This window comes from Tyto alba, unplaced genomic scaffold, assembly GCF_018691265.1.
Source record: "Tyto alba isolate M040663 unplaced genomic scaffold, T.alba_DEE_v4.0 Super-Scaffold_42, whole genome shotgun sequence".
Lineage (NCBI taxonomy): Eukaryota > Metazoa > Chordata > Aves > Strigiformes > Tytonidae > Tyto > Tyto alba.
Genome location: NW_024881318.1, coordinates 34989738 through 35012467, shown reverse-complemented (window position 1 = coordinate 35012467; position 22730 = coordinate 34989738). Strand labels below are relative to the sequence as shown.

At 37.8% G+C, this 22730-nt stretch overlaps 1 protein-coding gene across 6 annotated transcripts in view; it reads right to left on the bottom strand.

Annotated features, from left to right (window-relative positions):
* KDM4C (lysine demethylase 4C) overlaps positions 1-22730 on the bottom strand; it is a 260274-nt gene that overhangs the window by 94485 nt on the left and 143059 nt on the right. For 3 of the 6 annotated variants that reach the window (XR_004408717.2, XM_033003740.2, XM_033003743.2), the window contains exons 13-16: positions 21394-21444; positions 11480-11661; positions 10400-10616; positions 10053-10129 (exon numbers count right to left, since the gene is read on the bottom strand). Coding sequence is in view for 4 of the 6 variants with exons in the window: in XM_033003740.2 (XP_032859631.1) it covers positions 10053-10129; positions 10400-10616; positions 11480-11661; positions 21394-21444 (527 nt within the window). In the remaining 2 variants the exon portion in view is untranslated. The other 3 variants (XR_004408718.2, XM_033003742.2, XM_033003744.2) reach the window with 3 other exon arrangements.

The following is a 22730-nucleotide window of genomic DNA, read 5'->3' as shown; positions in this document are numbered from 1 at the left end:
AAGCAGTTTCCTCTGATAATATAAAATGGAATCTTCATCAAAGAACAGTCTGGCTTCGTAAATCTTGGTCCACATCGGCACTTTTTTATTTCCATATTTTAACGATGTACACAGTTAGGATTCACACATAATACTGTTTCATATAGCAAGTAATAGAGCTCTCATGTCTATGGTGCTCTCATACTTCAGTGCTTTGCAAAAATCATACTGATATACAAAAACCTAGCATAGAATCACAGAACAGTTTGGGTTGGATGAGACCTTTAAGATCATCTAGTTCCAACACCCCTGCCATGGGCAGGGACACCTTCCACTAGACCAGGTTGATCAAAGCCCCGTCTACCCCCGTCCAACCTGGCCTTGAACCCTTCCAGGGAGGGGGCAGCCACAGCTTCTCTGGGTACCCTGTGCCTGTGTCTCACCACCCTCACAGGGAAGAATTTCTTCCTTACATCTAATCTAAATCTACTCCCTTTCAGTTCAAAGACATTACCACTGGTCCTATCACTATATGGCCTTGTAAAAAGTCACCCTCAACTTTTAATCCCTCTCCATTCTTAGTAGAGACCAGATTTTCTATAAAGTTAACATAATTGACCAGGAGTCTAAGAAAGTATCATTTAACAGAACTAAAATCAATACTTAATTGTGTAAGCAGAGGAATGAGAAGGAACTTTCCCTCCTAAGAAATTAATCCTGAACTTTGAACCAAGGTTTGTACCAATGTTTCATAACTTCCATTTTATTCTTCACTGCACAAAACTCTTCTTTCTCCTTGTTTTCCAATTAACCTTCCCTTCAGGATTTAAAGCTTTACCCATAAGGAAAACCCTCAGACAAGTCTTCCTGAGCTAAATCTCCTTCTTCTAGGAATCAGTGTGAAGAGAAAAGAAACCAATTTCAAACATTTAGGAAGTTGGAGTTTCAGGGAATAGATATTTCTAATAATTAAATCTTCTCATTCAGTGCACTCTTCTGATGCAAGAACTGAATTTTTGAAGGCATGTGGACATAATTCCCACAGTGAATCAAATCTCAGCTTCACATCTTCTAAAACAGCTGCAGGTTTTAGGAATGCTTATCGTGAATAAGAATTTAGATTAATATGATTTTTTTAATTTGTATCATGTAGAAACTTGAAGTCCGAAACAAGTTAGTTGAAATGTAAAATACATTCACTCTAGATTCCCTACAGTGGAAAAAAGGTCATGAAAATAAGTGATTTTCTTTAATTACATCTCCCTCTCCAGAGACACTTATGGTATTACACAGCAATTTAAAATACAAATAAATATCAGATTTATAACAACAGATATAGAAAAATGTACACAAATTAAAAAACTGATTTATAAAATAAACATGTATATAATTCAAAGGTAGTTTAAAACAACTTTCAGCTGCAGGTTGATACAACTAACAAATTGCAGATTTTTAAATGGAAAAATAGTACTTTGGGCAGCAATATATTCAGTTAAGTTGTCTTTTTTTATAGATGTACAGAAGACTGGTTAAAAGAGAACCACAGTTATCTTAAGTATAGTGCTAAGATTAGATTAAAGTATTGTACTATTTTGAAGTGAAAGCTCTTCGGATAATCTAAGGTTATTGTCCAAACTCTGAAGAGACAGAAACATGACCCTAAAATGACAAACAGGACCCAAATAAGTATCAGCAATTCTTAATCATGCTGGTGTCAGCAATGAGGTTCCATACTAGCAAAAATACACTAATACATTGAAGTTGTATATCAAACTGACAGTTTCCTCCCCAAAGAGAACTAGTCACAATGCTTTGCAATTAATAAGACTGTTCAAACAGGCAAAAGAGGACCATAGAAAAAAAAAAATCTGTGTCTATTCTATTCTTCTGCCTCAAGGCATGGTTAAGTCTTCAACTACTCCTGACAAATATCTGTCTAACATGTTTTTAAAATTGTCAGGGAATAGATTCCACAAAATTTCTATATATCATATTCCAGTGGTTTACTATTTTTAGAAATAAAAATTTGCAAAATTTCACAGTATTAACATAAACTTCCGCTGATGCAGTTTAAAGCTGTTACAAGTCATCTTGTCCCTAAAATGAGAAAAAGGCAACTGATTGTGTTCCTATATTTACATGAGAGAATGCTACTAATTTCCTTTCTGTCTACCCCTGGCTATATTAAAGTTCTGGGTTGAATGAGTGGTGGAGTTTTTTTGGTGGCAGGGGAGGGGGCTATCGGGGCGGCCCCCTGTGAGAAGCTTCTCAAAGCTCCCCCACCTCCAAGTCAGCTCCACTTCTGTTTGGGAAATTGAGCCAATCAGCTGCGCCTCTGCGATAACGTATTTAAGAAGGGACGTGGTGATGGGCAGGGGGACTTGTGAGGAAGAGTTGCTGCAGCTGTGTGAACACCAAGGTCAGTGGAGGAACGGAGGAAGAAAGGAGGGGGGAGGTGTGCTGAAGCAGAGACCCCCCTGTATCCTGTGGTGAGACGGCAGGGCAGCCCCCCCCTGAAGATCTATGGTGGAGCAGACATTGATTTGTGGCCTGTGGCTTCTGCTCAGATGATCAAGGTTCTGTGCCCGAAGAAGGCCGGGGTCCCATGGGAAAAGGCAGCCCCGTTGCTGTAATTCAGTGCTGGGAGGATTGCAGCATGCAGGGGAGTCCCACGCCGGAGCAGCTCGGGAAGGGCTGCAGCCGTGGGAGAGAATCCAGTCGGAGGAAGTTAGTGACCCATGACAGAGCAGTGTGGGGAACGCTGCGGCCCATGGGAGGAATTCATGTCGGAGAAAGTTTGTGGAGGACTGTCTCCTGTGAGAGGGGGACTACGATGGAGCAGGAGGAACAAGTTTCAGACACTCCCCTCACCGAAGATGAAGAAAGTGGCAGAGCTGACTGCACCCCCCATTCCCTGCCCCTGCGCTACTGGGGGAGGAGGTAGAGATATCGGGAGCAGAGATGAGCCTGGGAAGAAGGGAGGGGTGGGGGGAAGGTGTTCTCAAGATGTGGCAATGCTTCTCACTGTCCTACTCTGTTATGTGTTGTTAGTGTCTGTAATAAATGTATGTTCTTTTTTTCCTTCCCCTAACGAGTCTGCCTTTTGCTCGTGATCATAAAGGGGAATTTCTCCCCATCCCAGTCCTATCTCGAACCCCAAGCCTGGCTCTCTGTCCCTTCTCATTGCCGGAGGGGAAGGGAGAGAGAGCTGCTGCATTGTGGTTGGCTGCAAATCAGGCCTAAATCACGACAATTAAGAAGGTTAATTCTGTTCAAACCCTCCTTATGGAATGGTTGAGGTCTATCAGGAATGATTAGAAGAATTTTGGTTTTGGTTTTTTTTTTTTTTTTTTTGCAATTTCAATTGCACCTCTTGTTTTCTCCCATCCTATTCAGGCTCATGTTTTTTTGAACCACTTGTGTTCACTGGCTTAAACATCCTGGTGTGATGTTTCAGGTTCTATAGAACTGATGACTTATGTTAAGGTTGTGATCAGAGTAGTCACAACTGCAGCTGGCAGCAAGAACTACTGCTTAGGCAGGGACTCCCATCTTATATGCTTATAACTGATAATTCTTCTCCAAGTATTATACCTACCTCTGTTGAATTCCATATGATTTTTTTTTTCACCATTTCTTCAATACAATAATAATTATTGTACTACAAAAATAGTGGAATCCAATCCAAAACAGTAATTGGTTGCAATTCAAAATAGTAATCCTAAACCAAATTAGCAAACCTCAGCCTATAAAATGTCCACGATCCTTAGTACTTATAAAAAATGCATCAGGAATGCTTCTTATTAATCCTTTTGTTTCACTGAAATACTGAAATAACTGAAGAAAATAATATTTTGAATAATACCTGAAACATACTTGACAGCTGTGAAAATGGCATCAGTATATTCTGTAAGTTTAACACCTTGGTAGCTTCACTCCCCCATCTCCTGTGCAATCATCTTAAACAACTTCAGTAGACCAGTATAGATTTCCAAGTATATTCCGTAAAGACATGAAAAATAATCAGCAAATGATGCACAGAATTTATGACTCTCTTAGTGATTTTAGAAGTCTGATGAGAATGACAGCTGGCAGCCTGAGATACTGAGGTTTGAAAGCAGATTCATATTCCTATATGTTTGGCAACTACTGATTTACATCATCTGTCACTTGAATATCAGAATTTAAAACACTATCATAAGTGTCTGAAAGTTAGGATGAATTAAATGTTTTGCTTATTCCTTATTCCCATGAGCTGTCACAACAAGAAATCTCTTTGTTTTTAAATGCATCTCTCTTTGTACTCTGTTGTTGTCTAGGTGTTTAGAAATTGGTAGATTCATCATTTGTTCAGTATTTCTCTTGTAATTCACAATAGGTTGACTGCCACATAATTCCTTGGGTCACCCATTTCCTGGCTTTTTAAAAGGAAACATTAAATTTTCCAGGCTGCTGGAACCTCACCTAAGCTCTGCAAACACTCAGAGATAATCGCTAATAGTCCTGAGATTACTCCTGCATCTCAAGGGTTTTGAAAGACTCTACTATTAAAGAAGAAAAAGTGAATTAGGTACCATTCATGTATGAGTAAATAAAATAACAGAGCGTTATTCACATCCTTGAAGCTGCTGGATTTTTGCTATTTAACCTGGGTAGCATGTGCCTACTACCTATCACTCCCACATCTTTCAGTTGACAATGAACAGTTCACATTGACATGTGAACGATGTGTAATAACAAAGAATACAAGATAGCACACTATGGAGGAGAAGTTTTAAGTAAATGTAATACTAGTGAGGTCTATTCAATCTTCAACATTTCATTAAAACTTCCCAACTGAATGACAAGTTATGACATTAAGAATGTGAATTTTATTCCACAAACATGTCTGAATGAAGAGCTGTCTTGGGGTATAAGTTCATTTCACTCAGGTCACCAATTTAGAGGTATAGAAAGACGAAGTTGTCAGCATTAATGATTTAGCTGTACAGTAATCAATACACATACAAAATCACAACAATTCAGTTAAATATATAATAGACAAAGTTTATGTTAAATAAATTGTCCAAGTGGGCAGCACATACTGTCTAGCCTTTGCATAGTGAAAATGGTGCTCCATTTTATTCCTATCACCTTCTTCATAGCTAACACATAAAATTCCAGAAACCCACTAAGTCTTCTTACCAGTTCCTAGAATGTGCTTTTGAAAAAATCTAATACTAAAACCCCTTCACATAAAATTCCCATTCAGCTGTTTTCTGTATCCTATTGATACCTCTTCTACTGCTTCATCTCATCTCTTCAAATCATTTGGCAAAAATTACTTTCCCTAAAATCCAGATCTTCATTTTCAGAAACTTATACATATCATAATAGAATAAAACTATTCAGTAAAATGTGCATGATTCTGCTCAAATTAATGCTGTCCTTGGGTGTGAACTTTTCCCCTAAAAGTTTGTCAAAGAAAAATCCCAGTCAAGTCAAGCTTTAAATTCCTCCCCTACATTTTCCTTTTTTCTTCATATTATCCAGTTCTCCCTTCGTTGCCCATAGTAAACATAAATGAGGCAAGCCAGTCATTATCTCACTACTTTTGTTATCTTTCAACTACTTCTGCACTATCTGAATGACTCTTTATTTCAAGAACATTTGTAAACTAACCTTAAAACCTCAGAACAAGTTTAGAATCCTTTCTACAACACAGTATTAACAAATCAAAAGACTGAGTTTTGTTTTACTATTTTCAAGTGACTATTGGTGTCAAAAAATGCACTATAGTCAAAAGACAATAACTTTCTCCAAATTTCTCCTCAAATGTTTTACTTTCATATTACAGTTAACGTCAGATTCCAAGGCAATGTTCTAAATTTTTCATTGTTTTTAACAAAAACATCTGACTCAGTCCTATTGTTGTCATAGATGGTATTTCATGAATAAGAATGTTCTCCTCAGAATTCCCATACCTGCACATCATAGCTACATCTCCCCTAAAAAGAAATTAACAAAACTTTTCGATATAGCAGCAGGCTTTATAACACTGTTTGTGTAACTGATAGATTCTGAGTTAATGGCAACCTGTCACTTGCTAGAACAGAATTATGCTTTTCCCCTCAGTCTTCCCCTGACTCTAGAACAGTATTCACAAAAGTAATTTGGGAGATCCTGAAACTCACAATTGTCTGATAAGGAAGCTATAACAAGGTTTTCTGGTTACCACTGGAGGATGAAAATTGGATTTTACCTAGTAAGAATGCCTTTCCTACTAAAATGAGAACACATTACAGAGATAGGAATTGATTCAATAAATATTTTAATAGCTATTCACTGAGACAACACAGGACTAAACATAATAGATGGACCATATTTTTGTAATGAGCAGTTCTAGGACACTTTTTTCCTTTTGTTTTCCCCATCTTAGGTAGCATGTGGATTAAAGATACCAGTTCCTCTTTTGCTTCCCTAACAGCATTCACAAAAGATCCTTAAAATGTTGACTGTGTTTAAAAGGAAAATCAAAGTGTTTATATTTATTGTTACTTCCAATTTGCTAATGCTATGTCTCTGAATTTCTTACAGGTGACTTTTGTAATTGCAAGAAGTGATGTTTGACAAAGCAATACTGTATTTTCCAGTAGCTTGAATCATAGAATGGTTTGGGTTGGAAGCAACCCTAAATATCACCTAGTTCCAATCCCCCTGGCCATGGGCAGAGACATCTTCCACTAGACCAGGTTGCTCAAAGCACCATTCAACCTGGCCTGGAACACTTCCAGGGAGGGGGCAGCCACAGCTTCTCTGGGCAGCCTGTTCCAGTGCCTCACCACCCTTACATTAAAGAATTTCTTCCTCATATTTAATCTAAATCTACCCTCTTTCAATTTAAAACTATTACCCCTCATACTATCATTACACTCCCTGATAAAGACCCCATCCCCAGCTTTCCTGTAGATACCCCTTAAGTACTGGCGGGTCACTCTAAGGTCTCCCTGGAGACTTCTCTTCTCCAGGCTGAACAAACCCAACTCTCTCAGCCTGTCTTCATAAGGGAGGTGATACAGCCCCTCGATCATCTTCTTCATGGCCCTCCTCTGGACTCACTCCAACAGGTCCATGTCCTTCTTACATTGGGGCCCTCAGAATTGAACACAGCACTGCAGGTGGGGTCTCATGAGAGTGGAGTAGAAGGGGATAATTACCTCCTTCAACCTGCTGGCCACACTTCTCTTGGAGCAGCCCAGTATACAGTTGGCTTTCTGGGTTGTGAGCGCACATTGTTGGCTCATATTTTTCTATCCACTAATAGCCCCAAGTCCTTCTCTGCAGGGCTGCTCTCAATCCACTCATCACCCAGTCTGTATTTGTGGTTGTGTCCTAGGTTGAGTGAGTGGTGGAGTTTTTTTGGTGGCAGGGGACGGGGCTATCGGGGAGGCCCCCTGTGAGAAGCTTCTCGAAGCTCCCCCACCTCCAAGTCAGCTCCACTTCTGTTTGGGAAATTGAGCCAATCAGCTGCGCCTCTGCGATAACGTATTTAAGAAGGGACGTGGTGACGGGCAGTGGGACTTGTGAGGAGGAGTTGCTGCAGCTGCGTGAACACCAAGGTCAGTGGAGGAACGGAGGAAGAAAGGAGGGAGGAGGTGTGCTGGAGCAGAAACCCCCCTGTATCCTGTGGGGAGACAGCAGGGCGACCCCCCCCGACACCCATGGAGGTCTATGGTGGAGCGGACATTGATTTATGGCCTGTTGCTCCTGCTCAGATGATCAAGGTTCTGTGCCCGAAGAAGGCCGGGGTCTCATGGGAAAAGGCAGCCCCGCTGCTGTAATTCAGCGCTGGGAGGATTGCAGCATGCAGGGGAGTCCCACGCCGGAGCAGCTCGGGAAGGGCTGCAGCCGTGGGAGAGAATCCAGTCGGAGGAAGTTAGTGACCCATGACAGAGCAGTGTGGGGAACGCTGCGGCCCATGGGAGGAATTCAAGCCGGAGAAAGTTTGTGGAGGACTGTCTCCTGTGAGAGGGGGACTACGATGGAGCAGGAGGAACAAGTTTCGGACACTCCCCCCACTGAAGATGAAGAAACAGCAGCGCTGACTGCACCCCCCATTCCCTGCCCCTGCGCTACTGGGGGAGGAGGTAGAGATATCGGGAGCAGAACTGAGCCCGGGAAGAAGGGAGGGGTGGGGGGAAGGTGTTCTCAAGATGTGGCAATGCTTTTCGCTGTCCTACTCTGTTATGTGTTGTTAGTGTCTGTAATAAATGTATGTTCTTTTTTTCTTCCCCTAACGAGTCTGCCTTTTGCTCATGATCATAAAAGGGGGATTTTTCCCCATCCCAGTCCTATCTCGAACCCCAAGCCTGGCTCTCTGTCCCTTCTCATTGCCGGAGGGGAAGGGAGAGAGAGCTGCTGCATTGTGGTTGGCTGCAAATCAGGCCTAAACCACAACAGGTTGGGATTGCATTGACACACATGTTCAGCACCTTGCATTTGGCCTTGTTGAATTCCATGAAGTTTGCACGGGCCCACCTCTCCAGCCTGTCAAGGTCCCTCTGGATGGCATCCCTTCCCTCCAGCGTGTTGACTGCACCACACAGCTTGGTGTCATTGGAAAACCTGCTGAGGATGCGCTCAATCCCACTGTCCATTTCACCAACAAAGATGTTAAACAGTGCTGGTCCGAACACCAACCCCTGAGGAACGCCACTCGTCACTGCTCTCCAGTCAGACATTGAGCTGTTAACCGCAACCCTTTGAGTGCAACCACCCAGCCAATTCCTTATCCACTGAGTGGTCTATCCATCAAATCCATATGTCTCCATTCAGAGACGAGGATGTCATGTGGGAAAGTGTCAAATGCTTTGCACAAGTCCAGGCAGATTATGTCTTCCCTTATCCATCAACTCTGTAACCCCACCACAGAAAGCCATCAAATTTGTCAGGCACGATTTCTCCTTACTGAAGCCATCTTGGCCATCACCAATCACCTCCTTATTTTCTATGTGCCCTAGCTTAATTTCCAGGAGGATCCACTCCATGATCTTGCTGGGCACAGAAGTGGCACTGACTGGCCTGTAGCTCCCCAGGTCATCTTTTTTAAAAAGGGGGCTGATGTTTCCCCTTTTCCAGTCAGAGAAAACTATAGTAGATTGCCACAACTTCTCAAATATGATGGAGAGTGGCTAAGACACTTCATCTGTCAGTTCCATCAGGACTTGTGGATGCATCTCATTAGATCCCATGGATTTGTGCACCTTCAGGTTCCTTAGATGGTCTTGAACAAGATCTTCTCCTACAGTGGCAATTCTCATTTCTTTTTTGACATAACTAAAACTTTTATGATGGCATTTAAGGATTTACATTTTTAAGGCACCTGAAATGTCTGCCTTAGTGAACGACTGAATGAAAAATAGCTATGTTGCCAGGAATACTGATTATCACATTTCCTCAAGGTGTTTTAAGGAAAACAAATATTAGATTGACTTAGTAAGACAACCAATAAATTGGTGAAATGTAAAATTTTAGTGTTTTTTTTTTAATTTTTAAATAAGTGTATGTCAGGGATTCTATGAACTATTAATTGTTTGTCTATTTATTCTTTGCTGTATAAAACTGTTTTAGTATTTTTTTAAAAAAGAATAGGCATTTAGGAGCTTCACAAGTGAAATTTTTTTCTGCTTATACTGTGCAGTAAACCTTAAATGCTGAAAAAGAACATTTTCATTCTCCAGCTGCCCACACATACCTACTAAAAGTCTAAAATATTTAGAGGAAGCCTAATTTTTTATCTCTTATATGCACTTATTTTTTCAGTTGTTTCCTTGAACAATTTTTTATACACAACTATATTCTGTTAGCCAATCCTTTTCATGAGAGTATAAACCTATTCCATGTTTGTCTATCAAAATGTTACTACATTTTACATTGAAATCTAATCATATTTTACAAATAATTTTTCCCCAGCAAGTGTGTGTTCAGAAAAAATATACAAGCTATATTCCACATGCAATCATGCATGTGCTTCCTTTTTTTTTTTTTCCTTAATCTCTAATGTGTTAGATAACTATGTAACATGTAAAACTTACAGCTCTCCAGGCTTCTTTTCTGCATCGAGAACACAACCATTCATTTTGGATTTCACGAGGAGAAACACCATAGCAACCTGGAATAAGAGAGCTGGATCAATTAATATGCTCTGCATTCCTATCTATGATGTCATACAATTCAACTGTGTATAAACACTAGTAAAACACACCTACACACCTCCTGTGATCAAGGAGACTTTTCCAATTAGCCAGGGACTGGAGCATTACATATGGAAATGTTCTCCAAGTACTTTTAAAGACATACTAGAAGCCTAGTTAATTATTATTTATCAATAAAACAAAATTTTATATTTAATTTCTCCCAACTGAACAATTAGTTTATTTACTTGCATGAACCCGCACGCAACACTTTGCACAGGAAATCAGAAGACTTGTTCCATCTTCTTCAATAAAGGCATTTGGTGGATAGTTTTCAGTGTTTTCTTCACTATAAATAAAACACATCTCTGGAATAAGAGGTTTAGTTTTTTCATTTTCAGCTATCAGTGTTTCTGCTGAGTTTGCTTCCCCAAAAATAGGACTTTTTTCATCATGATTGTCTGGCTGGAAAATAAATAAAATTTATATTTAAGTAAAAGAAAGGAGAGGCTTACTCTTCCTTTTGACAATGATGAAACGACTTCTCCCCTCCCAGCTCTTGCACAAACAGTATAACAGTTTTATTAGAAAATTAACTGTTTCTAGGTATTTATCACAGTCATTCTGTAGTTCCTTGATTGTTCAAATAACTGTGAAATCTAGAATAGCACTCAGACTGCAAACTAGATTTACTGCAGTAGTGTTCAATGATACTGTACCTCTGTCTGCCTTTGAGCCCTTTCACTGGGTCCAGTGCAATAAAAGTTGTCTTCCTAGTTCCCATGCTGAAGGGATTCCAGTTTAGCAGCTTCAGAATTAGTACTGTAGTACTACAGCAGCATTTTAGCTGACATTTGACATAGGAATTCCACAAGCCAGTATCAAACAGTGCTCTGCATTAGACTATTTCTGTGGGAATATTATTCCTGAGAAGGCCTAAGTACTGTGAAAACACTTCTTCAACACTGTAGGAAGCAGACACAGAAGAGGCTCCAATAAAAAGCATTTGAAGATGGACATATAAGGAAGTAGGTGAAAGGTACAAATCTATTTGGATTTGCCACCTCAAAAAGAGTAACTTCAAGAGCAAGCACACATACACTAACACCAATCCTATATAAAACCTAGTACAAGGCATACTCTGTCTATCATCAAGGATAAACACAAGTGAACAGAGTATCAGTTCTAATTCTAACAATAGTGAGTTTATTTACTTTTCATACAAATCAAAGGCATAAGCTTACTTTATTTCTAGTTTACTGAAAATAAAGTAGCTGGGCAGCTATTTCACACTTCACCCAAGATGGAGCTGTCAGGATTTTGCTTACCTTGTAGTATGGCATGAGGAGAGTACAAATGGCACAGTGTGGTTCCTTTTTCGCACAAGCTGCATTATATTGTTTTTCAGCATTGAAATTGGGTACTTTTGTCTGCCAAAGGTAGACCAGAGGCCTGGCCCATGTCTCTGTCTCTTGATTTTTCTCTTCAGTTAAGGTAACATCAGTCAGTTCTTAAAGAAAACAAACAATTGGTTACATTGTGGTCCTGGAATGAAGACAAGCAACAATGATTTCATCATGTGTGCTAACAATGAAAATAAGACAATGCTATAAGAAGTCTGCATGTGAGTACAAATGCAGAAGTCTAAAAGAATTATGCATCAGGACAAGCACAAAAAAAGTGCTTTGACACATATGTCAGGAGCTCAGTGATCACATACAGCATAAGAAAGTATGCCACTAGCTCATCTGTTTACAATTTGTATTCATATCCACAACATTACATCTCAGTCTCCTACTCCTTAATTCCTCCAACCTCTGCCCACTATTCCTCCATGCACTCTGCCCTCAATTCCTTATGGATGGAATGTGTTGCATCTTGACAGACAGCACCAGAAAAATCACTCTGTTCACCCAGAATGACACCTTTCAACTCTTGATGGAAGCTGACACTCATTCTCCAAAGGGAAAAAGAAACAAATGTTATAGCCAGGGAGTAATGGGGAACAATCAGGTTGAAGATGTAGCTGGATATGCATGCTCGATCCCACTACAGGAAAAATTATTTGGTAATATCGTTAATCTGTTCTGGATGTTATAAAAGTCTGGTTTACTTATTAGCACTGTTTCCATGCAGGACTCCTTAAAGCTGACTTTATGAAATTGAAAGCCTCTAGAGAAACTGGGAAACAAAATCAGACAGAAACTCAACAAGAAATAGCTTACTAAATATAAATAGTCTAAAAATGTAATCATTTGTTATTGAGAAAGATGAGCAAAAGGGAAAGCTGTGAAAGGGAGACTGGGTGTAAAACCCATGCCCCAGTGGAATCAATAGCCTAATTATTAATGATCCAGTTGTTAACACAAGAATTTCAGCCTAGTCATGTGTTTGAGCTGGTTGGAAACCTACAGATATCCTCACAGGCAACCTAGTGATTTTGCCACCTGCAAAATCTAGAGATTATGAGGAAGTAAATGCCTTTTAACTCTAGAAAGGAAAGTATTGCTGACAGGAGATGTTAAGTATATATTTCTGAATTCAGTCCTTATACACTGCTCTGATTAATGATGAGGTCTGTGGTTCAGTTCATTCAAGTGGACAGTGCCTATTAAATCTTTCAAGATCTATGAGAAGGCATGTAGGTGTCAACTACAGTAATTAAAATAATGTGAATGTGGGAAGGAAATGAGAAAATTTATTAAATAGAACTTTCAGATAACAAAAATGTCTATAGAACACAGTCTTTTTTCTAATGATGTATTTAAGAAAAATTGTTTATTTCAGAAGAAGAACCAACAGAGAAATGTTTAATGAAGTATATTAAGCTGAATCATCGCATTTCTTCAGCCCATGACTGCCCTCATCCACTTTGTGAATCAGCAGAGGCTTTATGGGTTTCCTCCTCTGACAAATTGTCATGCATTGCTACAAAAGCACTATGAAATTGACAGCATTTTTATCAGTGTTGAATAAAATATGGGTTAAAATATTTGTCTACAAGAAAGCCAAATGTAGCAAAAATAAATTAATTAATATATCCTGCATGTGAATTCTATTCCACTTTTAGAGTTACTCAAAAGAATTAATATCAATTCAATAAACATTTGCCAATAATCCACATAGAAGGGCAAATAAAAAACATCTGCAAAAAATCTGTCAGCAAGACAATATTCAGCAGCAGAGCTTTATGGTGAATAATGCAGCTGCAAAAGAACATCAGTGAAGAACTAGCTGAACACAAAGAAGGCATGAAGATACAGAATGCCAGCATCACTTTTATAGCTTTCTGAACTACTTTTTTTTTTTAAGTTAAAAGCTTAACTGAGCTTTTATTTAAAAACATTCTGTCCAATCATATTTTTTGTATTGCTTGCAATTTTCCAAAGTGTAAAATAAATAGCTCTGAAATCTATGCCTCTAGTGCCATTTCTATCTATTTAAATTTTCCCTTACAGTACAGTCTCACAAGTGGCTTCAGTTTTGCTAATTTATTTTCTGAATTCTTTTTTTTTGATATTATTTTCTTTCAGGAGCTTATACTGTCATTATTTTAAATATTTTTGTTATAATTGTGATCTCACAGAGAATTCAGGGTTTCATTATGCCTTATGAAGAAAACAAGAACACAAAATTTGTTGTGAAGGTTTGTAACTTACATCTTCCATATCTATTATCCACTTTGAAACTGACATCCTTTGATTGCACCACTCCTTCTCACTACTGAATAATTCTCCAATAAGAGTTGAAGTCTTTACCCTGAACCTCAGCCTATTATGCTCCTCTCTAGACAAAAAAATCTATCTTTGGATTTCTAGTCCTGGAATCAATTGTAGGACGGTAGCTCTAGTTCTCTCACATAGTGCTCTGGTCTCCCACTGCCTCCAGCACATTGCTGAGTTCATGACCAGACTTTCTGGTTTTGATGAGAACAGTATTTAAACCTTAATTACATATAAGCTCTACAATTTAAGTTCCCTCATGTGATCTTTACAAATCCTTTCCAGACAGAGGCAAGGGACAGGAATAAAGCTGGCAGCACTCTTACATTTTGTTGGTTTCAAGAGATTTGCATTTATTTTCAAACCTTATTCCAAATGAAGCCAAGGACCAAGTGTCATATGCAGATGTACCAGACTGCATCTTTCATAACCTCCAAAAACTGAAACACTATTTTAATAAGCTTATCTCCCCCTTTACTTTAGAGCAACTACTTCCAGTTACTTATTAACTATAAGCAAACCTTCTTTATTTGCCTCTGATCTCTAGCTTCTCTAATTATGTATTCTATCTCCTTTGAGGTATGACTGTCTTCTCAGTGCTCCTCACTGCAGTCTCTTAGTCTCTGCATGAACTATGGCACCCAAGCTCTCTGATGTGATCCTCCTGCATATTACACCCTGCAATCTCTCACTCTTCTTCATCATAACAAGTCCAGACACACAGCCAGAAAAGGAAAAATATCCCTCCTCTATTCCGAGGGAGACTAGCTAAGCCAGTACTCCTTAAAGGAATGTTACACTAACAGTATACAAAATTAAGGACAGAATGGATGGTCTTAAAGTATATAAGCTTTGTCTGATCCTCTGTTATCACTACTGTATGGCTTGTGAATTTCACAAAAATCTTCTCTTCAAGAATTTCATAGGCAACCCTGAGCTTAATTTATCATCTTTCAAGGGCCTCAGAAATATTAGTTCATCTCCTTATAATCAACATTCACCCACCCACATACTGAAATCATAAAATGTCAAAAGAAATTGATATTAGAAAAACAAAACAAAAAAAAACAACCAACCAACCAAAGTTACAGAGTACATGACTCCCATTAGAGAATATGACAACAGTGTTGCCTTCCACAAGTCTCTCACCAGTTAGAATATACAATTTTCTATATAAATATTCTATATCAACTGAACTTGAGCAGGTCTATCTTATGTGTTTTTCCCAATGTGCCTCAATATCACTGACAAGAAGCATATCCACATCAGCCTCTCAGGTAACTCCAGGAGTTACTTTTCTGGTTTCCATGAAGTCAGAGAAGTTATGTATCATAGAAAAAAAAGTGAGAATCTGGTTATCTAAAACAGGCAAGAAAAGGAACAGCTTCCCAAGTGTTTGGCAGAAAGCAGAGAGTATATAATCAGTTGGTGTAACTAACACTGTCATCTTGGCAGTTTATAGCATTTCTTCACTTATCCATTTGGTAATTTCAAAGTACTATTTATGTACCCCCAAAAATTGGAAAACTTGAGGGGTTTTTATAATACTTTTTTTTTCTATTTATTAAGTACGTCTCACTTCCTCTTACTCTCTTTAATGACTCCTTTCATTACTTACTACATAACTGAATAGCAATCAGTAATTTAGCATAAAATAAATTTACCTTCCTGACTCACATTGGTATGTGTGGTTTCAGGGTAGACATTCAGGTGCCTCATGTGAGTTTAGTGGTTTTTATTAGAACCATTAGAAGCATGGAGGTGTCCAGCATCTTCATATGCTTCTACGCAATGGTATAAAGGACTCAAGACAACTGCAACCTCCAGTTGCCTCCATTTGAAATCCAACTTAACTGACAGTTTTCAAAGTAAGAATGGATAACAATTTGTGGTGTTCATACTGACTGAAAAACCTCAGAAGTTCCATTGTCATAAGCAGGCACACTTTCTGCAACTATATATCAGTGTGATTTCCCAGTACTCACACAAAAACCACAGTAGAAGCATCAGCTCCCACAGTGAAAGAGAATCAAACATTGCCCACCAAAAATCACACATCTATTTTACATGACCAGTACATAATGTTTCATGAAGCACTATGAACATGATGTTTCACTAAAAATCTTGGCATACTTCTGAAAGAGCCTGAGAGTATTGTCTCAGTTCTGGTAGGGCAAGTTTTGATGAACAGTCACATATGCAATGCTGCCAACCAACAACATTCTACAATACGTGCAATTTGTCAGTCAAACCTTCTTTGCAATAAACTGGTCTCTCTCCAAGAGCAGCTACCAATGGCCCAAGACAGACAACCCAAAAGATTCAGGTCAGTCAACGCGATGATATGAAACACAGTCTATGTCTTTGGTGAGCCTTTTCCCTGTATAGCACATGAAATGGAGCTACGAAATCTATCTTGACTTCTATGCCTGCTATAACCTGGATCAAATCGCTGACACTTCCTCACAGTTCACCGTCAGTAAGTCTATGAGCAGAACTCTGTACAGGTGTGCAGCAGAATTCCCTGGTGAGAATTCTGATGTGCCATTAACTCTTTTCAGATTAAATTTACATTCCAAATTAAGAATTAATCAAGACAAAAGTGAATAATGCATTCTTGATATTCTTTGGTAAAGAAACATCAAATCAACTTAACTATAGTACAGGATATATCTTGCTGTCAGAGGGAATAAAAGAAAATACAGGACTTGAACCTGTTAGCTGTGAGAAGGAAATTCAATATATGTTTGCAGTTCAATTGACAGCACTGTTCAAGAGATTGCAAACTCTCATGCATAACACATAGGCATACTGACAAATACTCAAAGAACCATCTTTAAAGTCTTCAGTTGATCTATTCCTGTTGTTTAATCTCCATCTGAATCATAACATTCTAACTATAGATATAGTAATTATTCCCATAGCAACAAATATTGTATCAAAAATTGAGGCCATCAATTCAGCTACAAAAATAAATATCTCTTTTTCCAAAACACCTTCTCACACAACACCATGTTCAAGTGTAAATGTTATGCTTAAGCAGAAATATAAGTGCTACTTATAGGAATTCAAAATTGCTTGACAATGCAACAGAACTATAATTATCTGAATCACTTTGTTACAGTCAAGCTCACTCTCTTTCCTGAGACAATTTGTCTCTGAAGAACTTCAGCAAATAAGACACCATGTTCAGAGACTAACTCTATAAAGACGTATGTGCTCACGCGCTACTTCAAAGTGAAACTATGAGAAGAACCATTCAATACACTTTCTCAGGATATATTAAAATTCCATAACTATAAAAATACAGTACAGGGTTTCTATAACTGCAAAACAGAAAATCCTCTGGTTATCACATGAAGCCTTTACTATCTGGAATGTGACATGCTTGAGAAATTATATGAAATAAACATTAAATAATCTACACTAAAATAAACATCTTTTACATTTAAGAGGACTGTTTACACAACATCTTGCACCACATAAAACTTCAATTAAACTAAACTTAGAAAAAAATATTAAATAAATAGGACATCATATAAGAAAGGAAAATAAAGACTTGTACTTGCACCATTGGAAATGTCTACATAGACCCCAAAACCTCATAGCTCAGGCAAACCAATCACAGTCAGGAAACAAAATTAAATATCATAGAACTTCTACAAACTATCATCCTTCTAAAGTTCAAAATATGATTGTAAGTGTACATTATAAAATAAATTCTAATGTCAAACCAGCCCTTACCTTTGCAGCTGTAAATTAAACTTCACATCACCCTTGTGTAATGAGTAAGAGCCCTAAAGACCTTCTAAGATTTGGTTTATTAACAAAGATGTGTTATTCAAAGGAAACAAATGTGAAATTATCATTCAGAGTTTCAAGAATTCCCCAATGCCAGAGAAAATAACAAAAAATCCCAAGTTGATCTTCTCTTTCAACAACTTAGAAGGAGTTCCATGCTCAATTAATATTTTCTAGGACAGAATAAGAAATCCGATGCATTCCATATGTGGAAGAGGACCTATTATTAAGCAGGCACTCCTTCATTTAGAATATCTTTGTGATGATGCAGGTATATTCTGTATGTAAGTCAGGGCACTGTTCCTCTAATTTACACTTTAATGTTCCATGTATCATATGACTGATCAATAAACCCCTGAAACTGAAGAAGGCTCAGAGGACATACGCAAGGGGTCTGTGGATTTGAATCTTGGGAAGAATCTAGGAAGTGACTGCCCATAGCTGTTGCAAAGAAAGGCAAATTTATCTCAACATAAAGGGGAACAGAGGGTGGCCTTTTATCAGCTAGGTGGATCGGCTGGTTGTACAAGTTATTCCCTGAGATAATGTTAATCAGAAGATTGCAAATATCTTCCTGGCCCAGCCAGACCAGAATATGGGAAGTGCATATATGGCTCAGTTCAACATAGAGTTTAAAAACTGAACATCGAACAAAATGAACTTTGAAGACAGCAATAGGTTGACTCCAATGCATGTATTCCTCCCCAGCAAATGGTGACACTCAGCATCGTGACAGTGAGCATACACAGACCAGTAATGGGAATTACATTTATATTGTGATCCAACTGTATATTGCAATTTTATATTGTGCTTGTATTTTGATTTCAGTACATTGATCTCTCACTCTGCTAATGCAAAATCCTGTGTAACATCAAATACTTTCCATTAAATTTGATATTAAATATTAAATACTTCTTGTGTGGGACACTTAACAGAACCCAGCCAGAGAGTATTGGACTCTGGCACAAGGAACACAGAATTCAGTTCTTTATTACTGGTACTTAAATTGTATTTACAAGTAAAAAGACTGACTTGGACTCTGCTATAGTGTTAGGCATTACAGTTTAGAGCAGCCAGAAATTTCCTGGATAAGATGTAAACCTTCAGCATGGGAGCACATGTTTAAATCAAGTTCAGAGACCCTCTGCTGGATCCACTGTGACAATATAAACTACTTGGATTCAAACACCTTATCAATACATCATTAAATATATCACTGATTTTGGTATGTTTCGATAATAACTATGTGGAGTGGCCTTCACACAATGAGTGACATTTCTGCCTCTTACAGCCTCTCAAAGACAGCTTATTATGAAAGTCTGTTCATATGCATATTTTTAAAAAATACTCATATGAATGAAGCCTGTTTCTTGTAACTTCTGTTATGTTTCTGGCTGTAATTGTATCACATATTCATGCTGAAGTCTAAAACACATCAATACCAGCCCCCCCAAAAAAGTATTAACAGGATGATGTAATGCAGGATATTCCTATGCATTTAAAAACATTTCCCTACTGCCACCCCTAACAGTGGACACAGATCTTGATTCTCCATGAACCACCAGGGCACTTTTACTTCAGTGCAAGTATGTTTTCCTGTAAATAGATGCTTTACCAGATATAATTCATAATGAGGTTAAATATTTTGTTTCCTAAAGAGACAGAGCAAGTGCTCTTTTCCAAAAGAAAAGCAGAAACACTTGATGAGCCAATTAATTACTTTAAATAAGTGCGTAACAGTTATTATAAACCTTACTGTATCATATAATAATTCAGCTATAGTGGTACTGATACTCTAAGGTGATTAGTAATGTCAAACTCCATACTATTTCCTGCTATCATGTTTGTACCTGAAAAGAATATTCATATAGGATTAATCTATCTCTGTTATGCAATTTCGGATATAACAGTTCTCATTAGTGGGATTATTTATATTCATCTGTATACCTTTACATAATTAAGAAAAGGGAAACAATTCGTTAAAACAAACTGTGTAGACAAAAAGGAAATTATAGCCCACAATCTGTTTTGGTACAAAGGAAACTCCTTCTATAACAAAGTACTTATAAACAGCTACTGTGCTGCTTTCCAAGTGGGTAAATGAATGAAATAAATGTTTTCACAAATGTTATTGGTTTAATAGTTTGTAGCAAACTTGCTCCAACACTCAATGCTATTGCTTTGAACGGTTTTTGCTTACTAAGTTAAACTCAAATTCTCAGACAGAAAACATTTGGGCCATTTGCAGAATGGGCTGTTGCCAGTATTTGCTGATTTAACCCAGCAGATGTGAAAAGCCATAGACGTTAATACAGTACAATTTGCTTTTGCCAATCTCAACAATGATTTTGCTGCTTGGGGTTATGTTCCACTGATGTTTCCTGGCTTTGTACAGCAGCATTCTCTGCTATGAAGAGCATAGCAGCATCTGTTATTTTTCAGGTAGTTGAACATAATCTCAGCCCTGGGAGGCATTATCTATACTTTCAAATGTCCTGGAGGAAATAATAATAATTAAAAAAAAAAGTCAGTCAGGGAAAAAGACTTGCAACTTCAAAACTTTACTGTTCCTGCAGTATATCAGCAAACTCAGTTCAGAAATTGTTTTTCTTTTTTTCAGTAACGAAAGCCATAGATTTCATAGTAAAATATGAAAATGTAAAACTTTTTAATTTCTTATACTATACAAAAGTTTAATGTATTGTATGGTATTGTACAGTAAAAGCACTTCAAAGGATGTATAAATTTTTGGTTGGAGAGTCTAATTGCTGAATTAACAATTAATACTTCTGTTCTTATAATTACTGTATGTAAAGATAGCTGTACTGAATCAGAGCTGTAGAGGATATACCTAATATCTCCTGGATTAAATGAGGTTTAGCTCACAAAAGAAACTAACGGAGTGTTTTATTAAAAAAAGTAAAATCTCAAAAAAGTGTAACATCAGTTGTAGCATATCTCAAAATGTTTCAAAAGGCCAGAAAAATTCAGAGTTCAAAAAGTTTTTAGAAAGACAATTTGACAGAATTGAAAGACACATTTAGATACTGGGACAGTCTGATTTTTCTTGAGCATATCAGTAAGGTCCCATAATGAAATTCACATTTGTTTTGTTATTGAACTGTGTATTGTAATTGCTACACTTTGTAAATGTAATTTGTACTTGTATTGTGATTTAAGTGCATTCCTGTATCACTGCTAAATTGAAATCCCATGTAACTGCAACTAATTTCAAATAAGAAAGTTTTGTTCTATTCATTAAACCCTTCATACGTGGAATATCTAAAAAAACCTGGTCAGGGTGTTTTAACTGGCATCGTTGGCAGAATATTCCTGAGAGTGAGCAGTACTCATTAAAGCAGTAATGATTACTCTGGCAAAAACATGCTTTCTGACTTGATGTTAGTCACAGATAAGAATCTGGTAGAGAAAACCTGCATTGTGATTAAGAACAGGTAGTGATAAGACTGCCTCCAGACTGAACCACTACCATATAAAAGAGGAGATACAGTTATTATAAACACTAGTAAAGGCTGGAAAAATCTCACCAGTTAACTTTGAAAAGGAAGGATGGCAAAACCATAACCAGGATTTTTCATGGAGAGCAGAATAGAGCACTGATCCCACTGATATTTAGGATGAATTTGAAAAATTGAAAGGTTCTAACAAGTTGAAGAGAGGAGAGAAAAGCAGGGCTTCGCAGGTTGCTGGGTATTTACCTCTCAGTAGCAGTGCAGAAGATAGAAGAGGAGAAATGAACACATACCATGCTAGAACAAGAAAAAGAAACAGTTATAAAAGATAACATAATGCATAACCAATGTACACAGATAATCAAAGTAAGTTCTTAAACTCAATGTTTCAGCCTCAAATCATGTGATGCCCATACGCATAGGAATCATTTACTATGGTCTACTGAAATAGACCTCATCCAAGTGGCGGCCACCACATATACGAAGGACAATGAATGATCAAGAGATACATGGTTTGATACTGATCCTTTGGAGTGTGCATATTCAGGTGACTCATGAGAAGAAATATGAAAGTGTTTGCCTCCATGGCAGAAAACAAATGAACAAAGAAAGCAATGGGCCTGAACCAGATGCAACCCACGTATTCCTTCCCAGAGACTGGAAACATCCAGCATTGTGACAGTGGGCCTATTATTAGACAACAGTAATGAAATTCACATTTGTATTATAATTCCTAACCGTAATGTAGTTTGTACTTGTATTGTGATTTGAGTGCACACTGTATCACTCTGCTAAATCACAATCCCATGTAACTTCAGACTTCAAATAAGTAAATTTTCTATTATGCACTGAATTTTCCATATATGGAATACCTAAGAGGACTCTGTCAGACTGTACTGGACCCCAACTTCTTCCTCTAACAAATGGCAAAGTAACTAAAATGTATTTGATTTACATTGCTATGCTGCTGATAAACTAACTTTGAGAAAGCTCTGAGGACTTATGGCGTGGAGAATTAGTGCACATTTATATAATCCGTAAAACTAGTTTTATAGGACTATAGCATTGACATTTTTTAAAACTTCCATTTTCATCTGCTTACCAATTCTTGCAACAAAATTATTCTCTACTTAAACCCTGGACCATAAAAGTACCCAATAAATACAAGGGATAAAAATTAATCTTTCATCCACTGAATTCCCTAAATAGCTGCACAACTTCATTGTGAACATGGAATGAAGAATTGAGCCCAAATAATTAAGGCTCAAATGAAAGATATCTACTTATTCTGGCTACCTAAGCTGAAGCACAAACAACAGATTCTTACTGATACTAAAAAACATGATCTAGTGGCTCCAGAAATACAGATACTTATCAAGTCCAAAAACCAAGCTCAAAGGTGACCCACTAGTCAAGCAACTGCATTTAACATGTGGACATGAGGCCAGAGAAAGGGAGATGTTCTTATACGTGTAACAACTGCCACATGAAATACGTATAGAATATTTGTGTTATCATTTCCATTTTATATGTATGTACATTATAGAAATTCCAGTAATTTCACCTGTCTTTACACTGTGTAA